Source organism: Camellia sinensis, chromosome 15 (assembly GCF_055761805.1).
Source record: "Camellia sinensis isolate YWXY chromosome 15, ASM5576180v1, whole genome shotgun sequence".
Lineage (NCBI taxonomy): Eukaryota > Viridiplantae > Streptophyta > Magnoliopsida > Ericales > Theaceae > Camellia > Camellia sinensis.
Genome location: NC_138975.1, coordinates 37,909,315 through 37,930,773, shown reverse-complemented (window position 1 = coordinate 37,930,773; position 21,459 = coordinate 37,909,315). Strand labels below are relative to the sequence as shown.

General features: G+C 41.9%; 1 protein-coding gene across 1 annotated transcript; it reads left to right on the top strand.

Moving 5' to 3' along the window:
- Positions 1-1,242: 1,242 nt before the first annotated feature.
- LOC114301907 (G-type lectin S-receptor-like serine/threonine-protein kinase LECRK3) lies at positions 1,243-3,339 on the top strand. Its single transcript, XM_028246862.2, has 2 exons — positions 1,243-1,255; positions 1,373-3,339. The coding sequence occupies exons 1-2, from the start codon at positions 1,243-1,245 to the stop codon at positions 3,337-3,339; spliced, it is 1,980 nt and encodes a 659-aa protein (XP_028102663.2).
- Positions 3,340-21,459: the final 18,120 nt, after the last annotated feature.

The window sequence follows — 21,459 nt, the reverse complement described above, 5'->3', positions numbered from 1 at the left end:
TAAATTACAACTGAAGGGCCACCATTATTCCATCAACTCAAACCCTTGATCTCCCACTCACTACACCCTAAGGCCATGTTTGTTTGGGCGGACTGGATTAGCATTCCCATGATTAATAGTCTTAGGATTACGAATCCGTTGGATTATATATCTTATCTTAACTAATAGTCAAGTTTAAAATAATTAGTCTCTATTTCAATTGTTTAACCAAATATCGAATTAATAATTTTATTGAACTATTAATCCAATCCCAAGCTCATGTCCACCCAAACAAACATGGCCTAAGGTGTAACTAGTAGACCATTGGACCACACCCCAATGTTTGAATAGTTTAAAAATCATCATATAATAATTTAAAAGTTACAGTAGAAAATAAAAAAATAATATTCTTTTACAATCTTCTTATAACCTTTAAAATTGGGAGACTTTGGAAAATAAAAAAATAAAAAATTTACGAGGCCATTTGACAATAATATTGTTCCTTTTTTTTGGCCCAACTATTTGAAATGAAGTCTTTATTTTTGGATTTTAGACAAGAAAATCTTTTTATTTTATAGGCCTTTGGACAATAACTATTTTTAAACTTTGCCCTTTGGACTAAGGTAGTTTTGGCTTCATTGAAATGATGGTAGAATCGAATGATTATTTTAACAGAATGTTCATTCTCATATTTGATTTATTAAAAAAAATAATAAATAGAATTATTCATTATAAAAGTAGTGTTTGGCTCAGGAATGGTGGAATGAAATAAGCATTCCATGTCATGTTTAGTTCATTAAAAAAATAATGAAAAAAAATTATAAATAAAATCATTATTTAGCATTATAAAAAAGAATGGTCATTTCATTACGTTCAACTTTTATTCTAATGAACCAAATGTAATATAAGAGTATAAAAATATGAGGCAAAAAAAATTATAAAATCATGGAAAAGTTTATCACTTTAATTATTAATGTTGATAAATTTGTAATTTGTTTTGAAAACTTACATTGAATTACAATTTTTTCAAAAAAAAAAAAAAAAAAACAAAGGAAAGTGATCTTAGGCAACCGCCTATCCGAGTGTGTTGTAATTTTTCATTGGTAAAACAACGAGATAATACTCCACAAGGTGTTTAATAATTTTTATGTTTGCACAGAGGTTGTTGGTCTCCTTTTGTTTCTCGTGAAAGGAAAAAAAAAAAAGGAAAAAAAGAAGATGTTTTGAAATGTCATCTGTATCCGTAGGACTAGATCTTGGAAAATGTCTATTAGCTGTATGCTCTATTAGTGATTCTACAAAAAAAAAAAAAAAAAAAAAAAAAACTCTCTCTCTCTCATGGCTTCTATTGTTGTTGTTGTTGTGCTGTTGATCTTCTCTATCCTCTTTGCAGCCATAGAAGCTCAAAAAAAGACCTCCAATCTAATAAGTTTGGGTTCTTTTCTGTCCCCTCTCAGCAAACCCAATTCATGGCTGTCACCTTCAGGCCTTTTCGCATTCGGTTTCTACCCAGAAAGGAATGGATTTGCAGTAGGAATATGGATAATTGGGAACCCAAACAACACCGTTGTCTGGACTGGAAATCGAGATTACCCTCCTGTGTCCTCAAACTCCACAATTGAGTTCACCAGAGACGGTAGGCTCATTCTAAACCATACTCAGAAAGGCACAGAGTTGGCTATTGCTGATTTCACTACTCTGAGTCGTGTCCTCTCTGCTTCAATGCTCGACTCTGGCAATTTTCTGATCTACAACAACGATTCTTCTGTTATTTGGCAAAGCTGTGATTTCCCAACTGACACCATATTAGGAAACCAAACTCTCTTCCATGGTCAGCGACTAGTTTCTAGTGCATCAAGCTCCTTCGACCACTCAAGTGGTCGTTATCGTCTTCAAATGCAGGTTGATGGTAATCTCGTTGCCTTCCCAATAAACTGTTCCGACTCGGATTTTGCCTACGCTTCTGCTTCAGAAAGTTCACTCCTAGGAGTAAATGGCTACTACAACTTGACTATTACTATTAGTAGTCTTCGACTACTCACTTTGGCGAAGGCCTCTGCCTCCGGTGCCTCCCCCCTTGTCATAATTTACCGTGCAACGCTTGACGATGATGGGATTTTTAGGTTGTATTCACACAGATTTGCAAGCCATAGTACGAGCTCAAACGTGTTGATTGAGTGGTCTATGTTGCAGGATCACTGCAAAGTCTATGGTTTCTGCGGATTCAACAGTTACTGCTCAATCACAACCGGCACACAAGCTGACTGCTATTGTTATCCTGGTTTTGTTCTTGTCAACCCCAGTAAAAAAGCCCTGGGTTGCTACATGAATTTTACTGAACAACATTGCAGAAACAAAGAAGGTTTTGGTTTAGTGAACATTACGACTTCGGAGAAATTGAGGTGGTTTGGCCTAGCTTACTCGATTGTACCAGCAAATAACAAGGAAGATTGCAAGAAATCTTGCCTAGAAGATTGTCGTTGTGGGGCAGCAATGTATGTTAGTGGGCAATGCAACAAACATAAGCTTCCACTGAGATATGGTACAAGAAACTTGAGCGATTCTGATACATATACAGCTTTTGTTAAGTTTACTTCAACAACAGCTCCTGCTAAAATTCCAAATCAAATAGCCCCGGATAGTCCATCCGGTCCAACGGTTGTGACTGAAAACAAAGGGCATCTTATTTCAATTCTTGCTGGAAGTTTGGGTTCCCTTGCATGCCTATGTATTGTCATTGCAATATCTAGTTTCTTTTGGTACAGGCACCGAGTTCACAAGTATAAGAAGCTGTCGGACAATGCAAAATTAGGCCTATCTATTGATGAGTTTGGTTTGCGATCATTTTCTTACAACGAGCTGGAAGAAGCGACACAAGGTTTCAGGGAAGAGATGGGTAAGGGTTCTTCTGGAACAGTTTATAAAGGAACTTTGGTATCCGGAGGAGGTAACAAAAATATTGCGGTTAAGAGACTAGACAATATTGTGGAGGAAGAGGGAGACGTGGAGTTCCAGTTCCAAATAGAGGTGACTGCAATCAGGCGAACACATCACAGGAACCTGGTTCGATTACTTGGTTTTTGTGTGGAAGGCAGAAGGAAGCTTCTTGTTTATGAGTACATGAATAATGGCTCACTTGCGGATGTTTTGTTCAAGGACGATACGAGTCGACATCCTGGTTGGAAAGAAACAGTGAAGATTGCTCTTGATATCGCTAGAGGGATTTTGTATCTACATGAGGAGTGTGAAGCCTGTATCGTTCATTGCGGTATAAAGCCTCAAAACATACTGATGGATGATTCTTGGACTGCGAAGATCTCTGATTTCGGTATATCAAAGCTGTGGGGATGTATTTTCTGAATACCAACACGTGGCAAGGTGACGCCGACGTGTCAGCCGAGGTGCCACGTGTCCTGGTTGTGACGCCGAGGTTATCTCGGCAAGGCCGAGGTTTCCTCCGAAGATATCGGAATCCGAGATAAGCGGAAAATGGATAAAGGGCAAGAGTCCTAGAGTAAAGAGAAGACTTAGCCAAGATAAGAATAAAACTCTTAGGGGGTTTATCTTTATCTCTTGAAGAGTCCAAAGTCAGTATTGAATTGGAGTCCGTAGAAGTCAGGCTTCTAGTAGGACTTGAATTGAGTAAACTATAAAAGAGAGGCACCCCCGTGGCTCTAAGGTACGCAGTTTTATGCTTAAGCTTGTGAGTTTAGCACTTGATTATCTTTGAGAGATATACTAACTTGATCATCGGAGTGCCCCCGGGTGGAAGAGCCACCGCCGGAGCCTTTTCTTTCTATTACAGGTTTGCTGAAGCCATCTATTCTGCCGGTGTTCTCCAGCTGATTACTAGGCGGGCAGTGTGGTCAGAAAATTACCCACACAATTTGGCGCCGTCTGTGGGAATCTTAGAAGAATAGATGGCCAGTAACGGACAGAAGGAAAACATTGGGGGCGACACTCCTACTGGGAGTGGCAGTCCAATTGACTTTGATATTGAAGGAGACACCCACAATGCAGAAACTCATGACCAGGGCCACATCGAGAAAGACGTTGGCTAGAAGGGCAACACTTCGAAGAAGATAGACCAAGGCAAGTATTATAACGAAGATAACCTTCAGGTATGGAGGGATAGGTGCCTATGGAGGGATGAAGAAGTAAAAGATTTGGCGAACAAGTTGGCAGACCTATAGTCAGTGGTTAACTTCATGATGCAGAAAAATGTTATGCAGCCACCATACCCGCTGCAAGATACGCCGATGCCAGCAATTAATACCCAGAAAGGAGGAAGGAAAACAATCCCCGAAGCCCCTCAGCACACCAGGAATGGAAGGCACTCTCACCGACCTTCCTGGGAAGTGGGACGAGAGGTGGATAGTGATGTTTTGGAAAGAAATGGAAAACAAAATTTTTCCAGTGTTTGCACCATCTAAGGGCATTGTTGAAGAGTTGATCTAATTCAAGGATTTTAAAGAATTCCAGATTAATCTCTTGGCAAATAAACTGTGGATGACTCTGCGTTTTGGGTAGCACCGTATTTGTGAAAAATGTTTACAAAGCTTTTGAGTTTTCGTATGGAAAATGCAAGATTTATTCCGGAACGTTAACGTTGAAAATTTAAACATCTTTGAGAAATGCCTCTTGAACAAGAAAATGTTTTCTTATTATCTACTCTAAAGATTTGCTTTGGTCGTGTTGTTGAGTAGTGACTTAGCTTGAAGCACTAGTCGGTTGTTGGTGAATTGTTTCGGGGGAGGTTTGGTTTGTTGAGGCTTGCGTGCCTAAGGTGTTGTCGTTTAGAACGTGTTCCCCTAGTTAGTCTCTTCCTTGGTAAGAGTGAGTCGGAGGTTTGCTATGAAAGTAATTTCTTTCTGTGGGGCTTGGATATTGAATGCTCTGTGATCTATTAACCCTGTGTTTTGGCGTATCCTTAATTTCAGGGACGAAATTCTTTAAGGGGGGGAGGTTATAGCGATCCCGGTTTTCCCTTTTTGTATTTAACTGTAATCCGGACTCGGTTCCGTAAGGGTGCTGTTGTCTTATCCTCTTTCTATCCCTTACTCTTTGTGTTCGAGTTTTGGGTTGTGTTAGGCAAGTTGGGAATAAGTTGGTTGTGTTTTAAAACGTAAAATCTTTGCCTAGTTTTTGGTCTCTTCGCTCGAGCGGCGCTTTTGACGCTCGAGCGGGCCTTTGTTGTTGCTTATCCGCTTGAGCAGGGTGTTGGCGCTCGAGCGGGGAAATCACCCATCCAGTATTTCATCTGCAGTGGTAGACGCTCGAGCGGGGGATTGGACGCTTGAGCGGGAGTTTGTGTCTGACGCTCGAGCAGGGATCATGTCTGTAAAAGTTCTGGGAGTGTGCATCCGCCGCTCGAGCGGGAGTTTGGACGCTCGAGCAGGAGTCTGTGAGTGACGCTCGAGCGGGGGTTTCCACGCTCGAGCGGGGAGACTTTTATATAAAGCCGAGATCCGACTTTTTTGTTCACTTTTCAACATCCTTTCTCTCTCTTACTTTTCCAGAAAGCTATTTTGAGAGTTCCTCTCACTAAAACCCTAACTTCTCTCTTAGGATTGATCTAGTAGGAGTTGTTTTCTCACCTCCAACCTTTACAAAAGTTGTGTTGATCGTCGAGGGCTATCTTTTAATCTAAAAATTTCGGGATTTGGAGCATTTTCGTTTTCTTCATCTCCTTCGTTGGATTTCATCATTCGAGGTAGGGATATCCTACTCCTCTTTATGAGCTTTGTCGTTAAATTTTAGTGTTTTGATACGTTGGGGGCTGTTGGGTAATTTTGAGAAAGTTTGGGCCTTTGTGTAATTTTACAAAAGTTGGGGTTTTAATTATATAAAACCTATATGCATGTTTGGCATGGAGAAATGGAATTAATGTTGAAACATTGATGAAAATGAAACCTTAGGGTTGCAATATTAATTATGGAAAATTCCCTAATTACATTGATTAATTAATTTGTATAATTAATTGTGAGAAATGAGGAATGAAATGAGAAAGTCGAGATTGGGAATGTATGGGATTAAAGGGTGTAGTTGAATCATTTATCGCTCACCAAATTGAAATGTTGACTACAATATCCGTTGGATGCATTTATTTTCTGTTTAGAAATAATCGCTTTGGGCTACAGGTGAAGGGTAGTTTTGATTGTTGTAGACAATGCATGATGATTAGACAAACTAAAACTAATCAATTGGCTGTGTCATAGAGTATGACGGTTGAAAGAATACATTAACTTTATGTATTGATTGATTATGTATACTACCGATGTGTATATATATATATATGTTGTTTTGTGCAAACGGTTTATTGGAAGAAAGGGGCTGGACCTCTAAACCAAACGGTTTATTGGAAGAAAGGGGCTGGACCTCTAAACCGGAAATTGATATAGCTCATATGCTTATCTTTCGAAGTGTTGATATAGCTCATATGCTTATCTTTCGAAGTGTTGATATAACTCATATGCTTATCCTTTGAAGTGTGAATGCAGCTTGTGTGTTTATCTGTTGAAGTATTGATATAGCTAGAAATGAAAAAATGTTAAAGATGAGTTATTGTCTCATATAAGTTGTTTGGCTGGGTTCTGAACTATGGTATAAATTGAGAATTGGATAAGAAACGGAAAGTGAAATGTAACTTGGACATGATTGTCATGAAACTGTAACATGGTATAAGTGGGAATATAAGTGTGGACCATCTGTTGAATGCTATTATTTTAGTCATTGTTTATAATTGGTTTAGTGTATTTCTACTGGGCTGTGACTCTCCCTATATGGGAACATCATTTCAGGTACAGGTAGCATGCCACCTCCAAGGACATAGCTTGGGAGGCTAGAGGCGGACAGACATTTTTGTTGTCTATTTTCTTGATGTATTACATGTAATTCAGGCCAAGGGCTTAATATGTATTTGAGTTAGCACTCTATTTTCTTGTAACCAAGTGTTAACTTGGAAAGCTGTAAGCCCGTAGGGCATTTTCTTTGTTAATAACATGTAATACTGTTGTAAGAACTACTTTGATGAATAGAAGAATGTTGGTCTTTTGTATTTCAATACATTTCAATATAGGTGGGTTTGTTGTATTATTTTGAGGGCGTTACAACTTGGTATCAGAGCGTACCGGGTTCGAATACTTCGGGTACGTGGGAAGTGATTAGTATCACAATGGGTTTGTCTCGCTTGATTAGAGACTTAGATGTAATGTTATGTGCTTATGTGATAACATGTTTATGTGACTACTTGGGTATGAGATTCAATTTCTAGGATGTTGATTAGACCCTTGGGTTTCAGTGAGTCTTGTTGGAAAAGCACTTGATCAATGCTGTTTCTAACCAGAACTCTAGTAACGCCTCGGGACTATCATTATCCAGAAATGAAATTCGTAAGTGCTTATGTGTTTATGTGCTTACGTGGAATGAATTACAGCTGTCCATCGTGTTAGGACGCAAGTGAAATAATTTTGGCACCGTTGTCGTTGTGCTAATACCTTTGTTACTTTTTCTAGGATGCCTAGACGAGGAAATTTTGATTTCCCTCCTTCCACAAGGGAAGAGTTGCGGAAACAGTTTGTGGAGTTGCGCCAAGGTACTACTCCTTTGGTGCAGTTTGAGGCATGGTTTGCTAACTTGTCAAGGTTTGCCCCAGAGTTGGTGGAAATGGAGGAATTGCGTTGTGCGGAGTTTGAGAGTAGGCTGTGTGACGGCATCCGAGGAAAGATTGCGGGGTCTTGGCGTAGGAGCTATAGTGCGCTTGTTGGGGCTGCAGCTCATATTGAGGTAGCGGTGCTAGCTATGGGGCAGAGTGGGGAGGAAGCCATCTCGGCGACTCCTGTAACTCAGGGTGTTGGTAGGCCTTTTAAGAGGCAGAGGGTTCTAAACACGCAACATGGAGGTCGGTCTAGAGCTACCTTTCCAATGTCGGATTTGGGTTCAAGAGGAAGTAAACAGAGGAGTGTTACTTGTTTCAGGTGTGGTCTGCTGGGCCACAAGTCTTCGGTTTGCCCACAGAGGAAGAGGGCAGGTTTAGCAGTTCAACTATTAGTTGTGCCATCAGCATTACCTAACCAGCCAGGTTTTAGGTCGACTGGAAGTTCAGTGGGGAGGCAGTTGTTGGGGCCTCCATCAGCTCAGACTTTGAATCCGTCTCGTGCTTGGGAGCTGTTTACTTGTTGGGTGTGTAATCAACCAGGGCATATCAGACGTTTCTGTACTCAGCAAGGGGCTTCTTTGGGAGTCTTGCAACCTAGTCAGGTCCAGCCTTATTCGACTGGGCAGGAGCAATACCGTTTTGGGAGACAGTTAGGCCAAATTTCGAGGGCCTCGGGTGAGTCGAGTTCCCAAATCCCAGTTGGGGAAATTAGTGGTTGTTCCAGGTGTGGCCAGATGGGGCATGCCAGTAGTTCGTGTCCGTGGCTTGTAAGCTCGTAGGTTATCCTGTGTTTGGAGATGACCAACTTTGGCGGTCCAGTGAGGGACAGTAGTGGTGGTAATACCGATAGGATAGTTTTGTTTTGACTAATCCGTTTTGTAATCGGTGAATTATCGTTTTGAAATCATTGGGTTATGTTGTGTAATCAATGTGTTTTGGAAATGTTGGAACGTCAAGGTTGTTTGTTTCTATATATATGTTTATATAGTTGTGTGTGCTAGTGCTTATCTATTTTCTTGAAATGGGCAAGTTAGAGCTTGTGGTGGCTCTAAAAGTTTTACTAATATAATAGGTTGTGGTGAGACCATAAAATCTTTGGTAATAATGCATTTATATGCGTGCGTTTTGGTTGAGGGCTGATGAGCCATGTTTTCAAATTTGAAAGGATTACTGAGAGATGTTTATCTTAATCAGGATTACAAGGAGGCGAGAACAATTATACTTACCGGGTGTTTGAAATTTCCTTAGTGTTATCTAATTGACCTTATGTGCGTGAAAGTAATGTTGATCTACTGTCGTGAGGACTCCTCGAGGGGATGTGAAGTGTGCGAGTAATACTAGGTGTAGTATGTATTTAGCATGGTGCTTTACGAGGGCACAGTGCATAATCTTATTAGGAATAAACTTGTACCTTCGTGGTAAGTAACGTTGCCAAATTGGCATATGTACTGGTTGGCTGTTTTGATTGAGGGAGTGTTAGCCCCTACATGGGGGTTTGGTTGTTGGCATCGGGGAGTGATGTGTTGTAAGCAGTTGGTGCTATATCTCGGGTACTAGTATATGGGTGTTTCCTAAGTTTTTGGGCTCCTTTATTATGTTCGAATGTGATAGGCTTGACCTTAACACTAGTTAGGTCGGGAGATGCTGTTGTAAGGGTTGATTGGGTGTACAGCCCATAGTTAGGGTGTGACCCGTGGATGGAGTCACAGTGGTATGGTGGTTGCGGATAGAGGTGTGGGTTAATAGTGAGGAAGGTGAGGACCTTTACTTTGCTGGATAGTTAGGATGGTGAGTCTTTGAAAGCTTGGTCGGCATCATGCTTTGGTGTCGGGGTTTGGTGCAAGACAGTTGTTCAGTTGTAGTAATGGCGGATGGTTGGGTACGTAGACCTAGTGTCTTGGTTGTACTCTCGGAATGAGTGACAAATAGAATGAGGAATAAAGTATGGACCCTATAGGTCAGTGTTGGATGAAGATACTATGATTGATTGTGTTCGGTACGAAAGGTTGATGGGTAATGTTAAATGTTGTGTTGTAGCAAACCCTGTCAGTTAACTCAGTACGAGGGAAGGGGTAAGCAAATTCTGTTACTTCGAGTTCAGTCGAGGTAGTAGGTGAAATCTCTAAGTGAAGAAGTTTTGCATAGTACGATGCGTATTAATGTGTGGTTCGTATGTTGTTAGTAGATGATGTGTAGAAGGGGATTGATCTTAGGGAATCCCTGGTGGATACCTTGGCAAGGCTATAATATGGTTACTGATGGAAGTGTGGTTTGAAGTGTGAAGTTTGGTAAAGCTAAGTCACTTTGGCATGAGTGCCCGTCGTTCAGTTTGGATAGTGGTAAAACGAGTAAGGGAGTGAAAGTGTGTGGAGTAAGTGTGGTACACTGTTAGAGTCGTTTCGACTTATTCAGTCCTGTCTGTGCGGTGGAAGGCGTGGGGGTGTATAAAGTTATCCTTCATGTTGCTGCATTGTTGGGAACTTCAAACGTTTAGGAGTCCGTAGTGTGATAGTATTGTTTTTGGGAATTGCGTCATTACTGTGAGTATAGGTTGGTCAGAGTGGTCCTTCGTGTTTAGGTTGTTGTGATTGAGGTTGACCATGTCGGTCTTCAGTCAAGGAAGCGGGCAGGCTTGCTAGACAGCCATGGCGGAGGATGGTGACTCCCTTAGACGCAGTGTTGATACGGTTCAATTTTAGGAGATCCGGTGAGATTCCAAAATTTGTGGTTTGTGTAGGGAACTCCGTGTTTGGGGTTAGTGGTTTGAGTGGCACATCAGTGTGTGGATTACTGAGTGTAGAGTTTATTGAGTTGATTAGTCAGATTGTCGGTATCGGGTTTTGGGTTGGCATTGGTCACCTTGAGTTTAGTCTCGTTTGTTGTAGACTTTGTATGTTGATTAAGGAAAACTGAAACTAATCGAACATGTTTTGTCGTTGAATTTGACGGTTGGAATAATACATCTAATATGTGTATTGATTGATCATTGTGAATGATGGGCTTTTTATACATTATGTATGTATGATGTTTGGTTTGATATTGATACAGCACTAAAATGTGTATCATTTGTGTATTCAAGGGGGTATTGTTGAGATGAGATGCGCTCTCATTTGGTTGTTGGCCAGGTCCTGAACCGTATTTATGATATTTTTTTTTAAGTAAAGGGAGGCGGAAAGAAATTGCAAAACCATGAATATCTTATACCTTATGTGCTGTTAGTACTGTTGTTATTTCTATTAACTATCATTATAGAAATGTTATATTCTGTGTCGGTTGTGGTATCACTGTGTGAGTGATGGTTGTGGATAGTGCTGTTTTGGAAAGAAATGGAAAACAAAATTTTTCCAGTGTTTGGGCCATCTAAGGGCATTGTTGAAGAGTTGATCTAATTCAAGGATTTTAAAGAATTCCAGATTAATCTTCTTGGCAAATAAACTGTGGATGACTCTGCGTTTTGGATAACACCGTATTTGTGAAAAATGTTTACAAAGCTTTTGAGTTTTCGTATGGAAAATGCAAGATTTATTCCGGAACGTTAACGTTGAAAATTTAAACATCTTTGAGAAATGCCTCTTGAACATGAAAATGTTTTCTTATTATCTACTCTAAAGATTTGCTTTGGTCGTGTTGTTGAGTAATGACTTAGCTTGAAGCACTAGTCGGTTGTTGGTGAATTGTTTCGGGGGAGGTTTGGTTTGTTGAGGCTTGCGTGCCTAAGGTGTTGTCGTTTAGAACGTGTTCCCCTGGTTAGTCTCTTCCTTGGTAAGAGTGAGTCGGAGGTTTGTTATGAAAGTAATTTCTTTCCGTGGGGCTTGGATGTTGAATGCTCTGTGATCTGTTAACCCTGTGTTTTGGCGTAACCTTAATTTCAGGGATGAAATTCTTTAAGGGGGGAGGTTATAGCGATCCCGGTTTTCCCTTTTTGTGTTTAACTATAATCCGGACTCAGTTCCGTAAGAGTGCTGTTGTCTTATCCTCTTTCTATCCCTTACTCTTTGATTTCCCCGCTCGAGCGGCGCTTTTGACGCTCGAGCGAGCCTTTGTTGTTGCTTATCCGCTCGAGCAGGGTGTTGGCGCTCGAGCGGGGAAATCACCCATCCAGTATTTCGTCTGCAGTGGTAGACGCTCGAGCGGGGGATTGGATGCTCGAGCGGAAGTTTGTGTCTGACGCTCGAGCAGGGAGTTTGATGCTTGAGCGGGGATCATGTCTGTAAAAGTTCTGGGAGTGTGCATCCGCCGCTCGAGTGGGAGTTTGGACGCTCGAGCAGGAGTCTGTGAGTGACGCTCGAGCGGGGGTTTCCACGCTCGAGCGGGGAGACTTTTATATAAAGCCGAGATCCGACTTTTTTGTTCATTTTTCAACATCCTTTCTCTCTCTTACTTTTCCAGAAAGCTATTTTGAGAGTTCCTCTCACTAAAACCCTAACTTCTCTCTTAGGATTGATCTAGTAGGAGTTGTTTTCTCATCTCCAACCTTTACAAAAGTTGTGTTGATCGTCGAGGGCTATCTTTTAATCTAAAAATTTCAGGATTTGGAGCATTTTCGTTTTCTTCATCTCCTTCGTTGGGTTTCATCATTCGAGGTAGGGATATCCTACTCCTCTTTATGAGCTTTGTCGTTAAATTTTAGTGTTTTGATACGTTGGGGGCTGTTGGGTAATTTTGAGAAAGTTTGGGCCTTTGTGTAATTTTACAAAAGTTGGGGTTTTAAATATATAAAACCTATATGCATGTTTGGCATGGAGAAATGGAATTAATGTTGAAACATTGATGAAAATGAAACCTTAGGGTTGCAATATTAATTATGGAAAATGCCCTAATTACATTGATTAATTAATTTGTATAATTAATTGTGAGAAAGGAGGAATTGAAATGAGAAAGTCGAGATTGGGAATGTATGGGATTAAAGGGTGTAGTTGAATCACTTATCGCTCACCAAATTGAAATGTTGACTACAATATCCGTTGGATGCATTTATTTTCTGTTTAGAAATAATCGCTTTGGGCTACAGGTGAAGGGTAGTTTTGATTGTTGTAGACAATGCATGATGATTAGACAAACTAAAACTAATCAATTGGCTGTGTCATAGAGTATGACGGTTGAAAGAATACATTAACTTTATGTATTGATTGATTATGTATACTACCGATGTGTATATATATATATATATATGTGTTGTTTTGTGCAAACGGTTTATTGGAAGAAAGGGGCTGGACCTCTAAACCAAATGGTTTATTGGAAGAAAGGGGCTGGACCTCTAAACCGGAAATTGATATAGCTCATATGCTTATCTTTCGAAGTGTTGATATAGCTCGTATGCTTATCTTTTGAAGTGTTGATATAGCTCATATGCTTATCTTTCGAAGTGTTGATATAACTCATATGCTTATCCTTCGAAGTGTGGATGCAGCTTATGTGTTTATCTGTTGAAGTATTGATATAGCTAGAAATGGAAAAATGTTAAAGATGAGTTATTGTCTCATATAAGTTGTTTGGCTGGGTTCTGAACTATGGTATGAATTGAGAATTGGATAAGAAACGGAAAGTGAAATGTAACTTGGACATGATTGTCATGAAACTGTAACACGGTATAAGTGGGACTATAAGTGTGGACCATCTGTTGAATGTTATTATTTTAGTCATTGTTTATAATTGGTTTAGTGTATTTCTACTGGGTTGTGGCTCACCCTATATGGGAACATCATTTCAGGTACAGGTAGCATGCCACATCCAAGGACATAGCTTGGGAGACTAGAGGCGAACAGACATTTTTGTTGTCTATTTTCTTGATGTATTACATGTAATTCAGGCCAAGGGCTTAATATGTATTTGAGTTAGCACTCTATTTTCTTGTAACCAAGTGTTAACTTGAAAAGTTGTAAGCCCGTAGGGCATTTGCTTTGTTAATAACATGTAATACTGTTGTAAGAACTACTTTGATGAATAGAAGAATGTTGGTCTTTTTTATTTCAATACATTTCAATATAGGTGGGTATGTTGTATTATTTTGAGGGCGTTATAAGAGCCGAGGCAAGAAAAGTCCCGAAGGACACATGACATGAAGGATCCAGGGCCCAAAGAACATCGGCATGTTCAAGGGCAAGCACTCTGCTTTGACACAACCCATGGGGAAAGATCGAAAAAGACCCACCACGAGGCCGAAAGTAGTATCCCAAAAAGGTTGAAGTCCAGAGATAGCCGAGCTCCAGGTAGGAGTAAAGAAGACTTGAGGGATTACCTCAAAAGGAGGCAACAAAATGTTGAAGCCGAGGTAACTTCACCAGTTAAGCCGAGGACACCATTCTCGGTGGAACTGGACAAATTTGAAGCGCCAAAGAGATTCAGTATGCCGAGGTTCCAAATTTATGATGGTAAGTCAGATCCCAACTTTCATGTTGGACTATACCTAAATTCAATGGCATTATATAGTGGGAACGAATCGTTACTCTGCAAAGTATTCCCCTCATCTTTTGGAGAAATTACATCCGATTGGTTCCATAAACTACCGAAGGGAAGCGTAAAAACGTGGGAAGGCCTGGCCGAGATGTTTGTGGCTAGGTTTGTGACGAACAAACTACAGCCCTTGAGGGTCGACGCCCTGATGGCTTTAAGAATCACCAAGGAAGAAGGCCTTAGGGCCTACGCGAAGAGGTACTACGAGGTGTTCAATCGAATACCCGAATGCAACCAAGAAGTGGCGGTCGTATCTTTCAAGAACGGCCTGAAAGATGACTGCCCACTGCGGAAGTCTTTGGCAAAAACATTGCCAAAAAGTATGGAAGAACTCATGGCAAGAATCGAGAAGTACGCCAGAGCCGAGGAAGATACGTCGGGAAACAAAGAGATAAAGCAGGAGAAGGGAAACGACTCGCCGAAGCGAGGCCGAGGTAACAACGGGCCGACCAAACAAGAAACGGAATCAAAGGGTAAACAGGCAGTGACGACGGTGTTCCGAATCCCTATCCATAAAGTCGTGGATCAAATATGAAACCAACCCTATTTCAGGGCACCGACAAGAGCACCAGGGGAATTTATGGGAAGAAATGTTGGTAGGCACTGTGCCTACTACAATGAAGAAGGACACCCAACTCAAGGTTGCAAAGCCCTAAAAGCACACTTTGAAGACTTGGTAAGGCAAGGCCATCTGATGGACCTTGTTGATGAGGCCAGGACAAGAGAAGAACAAGCAAGATTGCCTTAAGCACCAGCAGTTCCGCCTTCCCCAGCACAGCAACCACAAGCAGGAGGACCACAGGTGGTTAATGTAATTCACTCAAAGGTAAACGAAAGCGACATTCGGGGAGAAACCCAAAGAGTAAAACACCTGCAGCACGTGAACCAGGTCGGACATAAAAGACCTCGGCTTGAAGAGTGCCAAGGACCGATGATAGCCTTCACTGAAGCTAACCTAGAGATGGTCCAGCATCCGCATAATGATGCCTTGGTAGTATCCCTCCAGGTTGGGGAGTGCCAAGTGAAACACATCCTAATAGATCAAGGCAGCTCTTGTGACATCATGTACGTTAGATGTTACAAGGAGCTAGGCCTTCACCCAGACGACATGGAGCAATCGAATGGCCCGATGGTCGGCTTCAATGGAATGCCGACGTGGCCACTGGGCGCAAGAAGCTTGGAAGTACAAACTGGCACTAAGAAGATCAAGACAGAATTCATGGTGATTGACACACCTTCACCATATAACATCATCTTGGGAAGGCCATGGTTGCATGCAATGGGGGCAGTTCCTTCAACATTGCATCAACTACTGCGGTTCCCAACAGAGCATGGGATTGAAGAAGTCAGAGGAGATCAACTACAGGCAAAAAGTTGCTCCATGGCAGCAATGAAGTCTACTTGCAGCGTTCGAGACCCAAAAGAAGCAGAAATTGAAAATAAGGACATGGAAGTACTAGAAGATGTCGGCAAAGAACCAGCCGAGAAGAGCGAAGAGACGCTAAAGAAAATCCTCGTCCAGGAGGGCGACGAAGAGCGCTTCTTTCTTCTCGGCTCTGGCTTAGCCAAAGAAGAGGAAAGGGAACTAGAAGATTTTTTTAGAACGAACATAGAGGTGTTCGCCTGGACACCTTACGAAATGCCTGGCATTTACCCCGAGGTCACTTGCCACATACTAAATGTCGACAGGTCGGCAAAACCTGTGATTCAACGAGCCAGAAGACCAACGTTGATGCACGTCGAAGCAGTAGAAGAAGAAGTAGACAGACTTCTGGAGGCCAGGGCCATCCGAGAAGTTCACTACCCGACATGGCTCTCCAACACAGTAGTGGTAAAGAAGAAGAACGGCAAATGGAGGGTCTGTGTAGACTTTACCAGCCTCAACAAAGCCTGCCCCAAAGACAACTTTCCTCTGCCCAAGATTGACCAGCTAGTAGATGCTACTTCAGGGCATGAAAGGATGAGTTTTCTGGATGCATACAGGGTATACCACCAAATTGCCATGTACCCTCCAGACGAGGAGAAGACCGCGTTCATCACCCCTAAAGGCCTGTACTGTTACAAGGTAATGCCTTTTGGGTTAAAAAACGTAGGAGCAACTTACCAAAGGTTAGTAACAAAGATGTTCAAGCACCTGATTGGCAAAACGGTAGAAGTTTACATTGATGACATGGTCGTGAAGACCAAGGAATCTAAGGGTCATCTTGCCGACCTAAAAGAGGTATTTGATATACTCAAAACATACCGGCTCCGACTCAACGCATCAAAGTGCGCGTTTGGAGTTGGATCAGGTAAGTTTTTAGGGTATCTGGTAACAAGAAAGGGCATTGAAGCCAGCCCAGACCAAATCAAGGCCATCTTAGAGCTGAAGAGCCTGATGTTGGCAAAACAGGTTCAGATGCTTACTGGAAGGGCCGCAGCCCTAAATAGATTCATCAGCAGATGCTCAGATAAGTGCAGACCCTTCTTTAACTTGGTGAAAAAATCCACAGACTTTCTGTGGACAGAAGAATGCGAAGCCGCTTTGACCGACCTGAAGAAGTACTTGACCACAACTCCAGTTTTTTCCAATCCAGAACCAGGAGAAGAACTGTTTTTGTACTTGGCAGTTTCAGAACACGCAGTCAGTGCAATACTAATCCGAGAAGAAAAAGGGGAGCAAAAGGCTGTTTACTATGTAAGCAAACCTTGGCCAGCGCAGAAACAAGGTATCTACCACTGGAGATATTAATGCTAGCCTTAGTAACGGCTTCAAAGAAGTTGAACCATTACTTTCAGGCGCACAAGATTGTGGTCCTAACAGAGAATCCACTGAAGTCCTTGTTGCAACAAAGAGACTTAACAGGAAAGATAACAAGATGGGCAGTGGCCCTAGGCCAGTATGACCTGGAGTTCAGGCCGAGAACAGCAATAAAGGGCCAGGTTTTGGCCAATTTCGTGGCAGAATTCACGCCTGAAACCATCGAACATCGGGCTCCATTGAGCCAGGATGAGCATTGTCCCGGCAGGCAAAGAGAATCCCAGCCCAGGGCAAAAGAGCAAAGGAAGGAAAAACTCAGACCTTGCAGCATCTACATCGGCGATTCATTCAGACTGTTCGTCGATGGAAGTTCGAACCGACAAGGAGCGAGGGCAGGAGTACTGCTGATATCTCCAGATGGAGAAATAATAGAACAGTCCATCCATTTGGGGTTCAAGGCCTCAAACAATGAAGCAGAATATGAAGCATTAATTACAGGACTAAAACTGGCAGCAGCAGCAGAAGCAGATGAGGTAATAGTTTTTTGTGATTCACAACTTATTGTTAACCAGTCAACAGGAGAATTTGCAGCCAGGGACGAAAGGATGTCGGTATATGCAAAAGAGGTCATCAGATTGGCAACCCTATTTCAGAACTGCCGACTACTCCAAGTTAGCCGAGATGACAACACCTACGCCGACGCGTTGGCTAACCTGGCAAGTTCAATGCAGATTTGAAAAACAAGGACAATTATGATCGACTATATGTCGAGCCCGAGCATAGAACCACAGAGCTGTAACAACCCTCATACTGTTTACTGATTAATGACTGAATGATTACCGTTAATCATTGATTACTGCGAAATGGAACTGATAACTGACTGAAATTGAAACTGAATTGACTGAGTATATGTTAGTTAATTGCATTCTATCTGTTTAATTGTCTGATTATCTGTTCATGTTTATATGTTTAAACTGCTAATTGAAGGCCTTACCGACGGCCGAATCTGAAACCGATTAGTGTTCTATGATCCTTAGAATTAAGGTGATTTTATAGTATAATTATCTGAAAATTGATTGGGTATGATTAAATTAGATTAAAATAAGCCAATTAAAGAGTTTGCCATATTTACCATTTTGCCACTATCTCATATACACACACTTGAGCCTTTTACACTCCACGTATGTGATCAAACTAAACATTTCTTCTCCTCTTCTTGCCTCAACCGACCCAAGCTAGAGAGTGAGAGAGAGTTGAGTTGTTCTTGAGAGATTTGCTTGATCTTGCTTGGAATTGAAGTGTATTTGCATATTTGAGCTCCCTTCTTGAACTACAAGACTAAAGGTAGCTCCATTGTCTTCTTGTCCATGTTTTGAGTTGATTGTTGCATGGTCCATGTTAGATTGTAGAGCTAAGTCATGATTTGGGTCATTAATGGTGAATTGAAGCTTAAGTGTTGCATGCATGTACATATATTGAAGTTTTGAGGTTGTGGTTCATCATACCTCACATGCATGTCCATCTTTTGGTCATACTCCATGAGTTCATCTTGTTTTTGAAGGCTTGAGCTCTCTTGAAACAGCATTAAAGCTTTGAAAATGATTTAAGATCATGCATGTCATGTTTGAAGATTGTTCTTGGAAAATGATTTGAAATTGGTTTGAAATTGGGTTTGAATTAAACACCCTTGGGCTTTGATTTCTCAAATTGGGCTTTAAAACATGTTATTCTATACGTTTATAGATGTTTTCTGGAAATTTAGCCCAAGAGGTCGAGTTTTGATGCTTTTGAACTTGAGTTCGAGCTTGGAGGTGCAATCTGGGTTTTCCAGATTTCGCACTTCCGCTCGAGCGGGGAAATTTACGCTCGAGCGTGGAATCCGAGCAACCAGCATCTCTCTCTGCACTGTTTTGCAGTCCGCTCGAGCGGAGTATTGGGCGCTCGAGCGGAGTCATGTCTCAAGCTCGAGCGGGCGTCGAGCGGAGATTTCACCCATCCAGTACTTTTACAGTACGCTCGAGCGGGAAAGTTTGCGCTCGAGCGTGTACCTTTGTTTGCCTGTACGCTCGAGCAGGGAAACCTGAGCTCGAGCGGGACTCTGTTTTTCTGAAAATCCTGAACATGCTTTTAAATGTACATCTGTGCATCCTCATCCCATTCTAGGCATTCTTAGGCCTAGTTTAAGGCATCTTGTTGAGGATATAGATGTAGAACACACCGAGGAATTAGGGATTAAGTTATTATATTTCCCAACTGTATAGCTTAGTGTGTGTTCAACCTGTGAACTGTGTAGGGTTGGCAACTGGGGAGACACGCTCTAGCATACTGTAGCCCAGAACTCTGTGAGTAACGATTGTGTAAAGATATGTTCAACTGATATCTTTTGAATACTGAACTGAACTGTTTACTGAACTGGTATTACTGAATGAATGTATGTCCTTTATTTCTGAACTGTACTGTGGCATCCTTAGTACCTACGGTTTACTGTTACTGTTACTGTTACAGAGATCTCTGTCGGTTCCCTCGTGGAACCACTACTGTTTACTGACTGATGGCCATCATTACTGCTCGGTCTTTTAAGACCTACTGTTACTGTTATGCTAATGGATGTACCACATATGACTGTTTACTGTACTGAACGACTGAAATACTGATTGAATTGAACTGTTTTCATTACTGTAAGGACATTCATTCTAAACCCCTTTACGCTTTATGTTATTCACTGGGCTTTAGCTCACTGCTCATATATATATGTAGGTGTACAGGCACCAGAACGAAGCTAGGAGCGTCAGAGTAACTCCAGTTTTGTCAAGCCAGCCTATGTGCCTCACTGCGAGGTTCCGTGTTGCCGTGCTATGGCTTGGGGGTGTTTTGTTTGTTTTTCCCCCGCCTGTCTCCATACTGTCTAACTGTTCTGTATAGACTGACTGTTACCGTACTGTTATCAAGGGATTAGGTCCCTGTACTGTGTGATTGTAAACTTTGTATAGACCGTACTGTTTTGTACAGACGGAATGTTTTCTGTACCGCTATCTAGGGTTGAGTCCCTAGATTGAATGAATGTCAATATTGTACATACTGTTATGTACTGTTTATGTATAAATGCATGGAAAATCTTTTGCATACAGACTGTCACAGCTCATTGGACATTGTTTAATTACTGTATTGGCTTCCGCCAGGCCCTGTACTCTGTTTTACTGTATTACTGTTAAGCAGGCCTTCGGTAATCTCGGATTACTGGCCGGTTACGGTGCTAAACCCATAGGGCCGGGTTTGGGTCGTGACAGAGTGGTATCAGAGCGATACTTATCACGAGTTATACCGCACACACGTGTCCAAATGAGCTATAGGGTGTCCTAGAAAAGTTATTAGGGCATCTCATGAACTTGAAAAGTGTGTGGTTCTGTTATGACTGAAGATCTGCTAATGTGTTAAACTGGTAAACAAATGACTGCTTATGTTTAAAACTGTTATAACTGCTTATAGTGAAATGGACAATGCAAATGAACCTGAGTCCTCATCTACTGAGGCAAGAATGGAAAGAATGGAAAGAATGATGGAACTGATAACTGCTAGACTTGAACAACAACAGAACCAACCGCCCCCACCTCCTCCTCCGGTTCGGCCGGAACCTAATGCGAATGTGGATGATGGGGATATTATTGCTCTCACCCATAAATTCAGCAAGATGAAACCGCCATCCTTTCAGGGAGGCCTCGAACCGTTAAAGGCTGAAGCTTGGGTGCTTGAAACAGAAAAACTATTTGAAGTGTTTCCGTGTTCAGAAGCAAATAAAGTATTGTTAGCTACCTTCACCCTACAAGAAGAGGCTAGAAGGTGGTGGATGTTGATCCGTGACTCAAATACTGTTATGACATGGGCTCAGTTCAAGGAGTCCTTCTTTGAAAAGTATTTCCCTCAGTGTGTTAGGGATAGGAAAGTGACTGAATTTGAACAGTTGAAGCAGGGCACAATGTCCGTTGCAGAATATGAAACCAAATTTACTGAACTTGCCCGTTATGCACCGCATATGGTGGATACTGAGTATAAGAAGGCCAGAAAATTTGAAGGTGGCCTTAATGTGGCAATACTTGACCGGATAAATGTTTTGAAGTTACCGACTTTTGTGGGTGTTCTCGACCGGGCATTGATGGCCGAGTCGAACATTGCAGCGGTGAAACAATCTGAAACACCAACAACTGAATGGCATGGAAAAAGGCAGGGTTTCAAATTCAAGAAAGGCAAGCACAACCCAGCCAACAAGAAACAGAATACGGGGACAACAACTAGCCCCAGTCAAGGGAGTGGATTCATACCACCCTGTCCTGAGTGTGGCAAGAAGCACAAGGGGGTCTGCTATAGAATATCTGGAGCCTGTTACAGGTGTGGCAAGGTGGGCCACATGGTTAAAGACTGCCCCTCTACTCCTCAAGGCAATAGTAAAGCTGCAGCCAGCGGTGCAGCATCAAATGCTCCACCAAAGCCTAACCCTAAAGCTGCCGGGAAAGAGCCTGTGAGGCAAGGCCGAGTGTTCGCACTAGTACCGGGAGATGTGCAGAATACCGAGACCGTTGTGTCAGGTATTCTCTCTATCTGTACTCAAAATGCATATGTACTGATTGATTCGGGG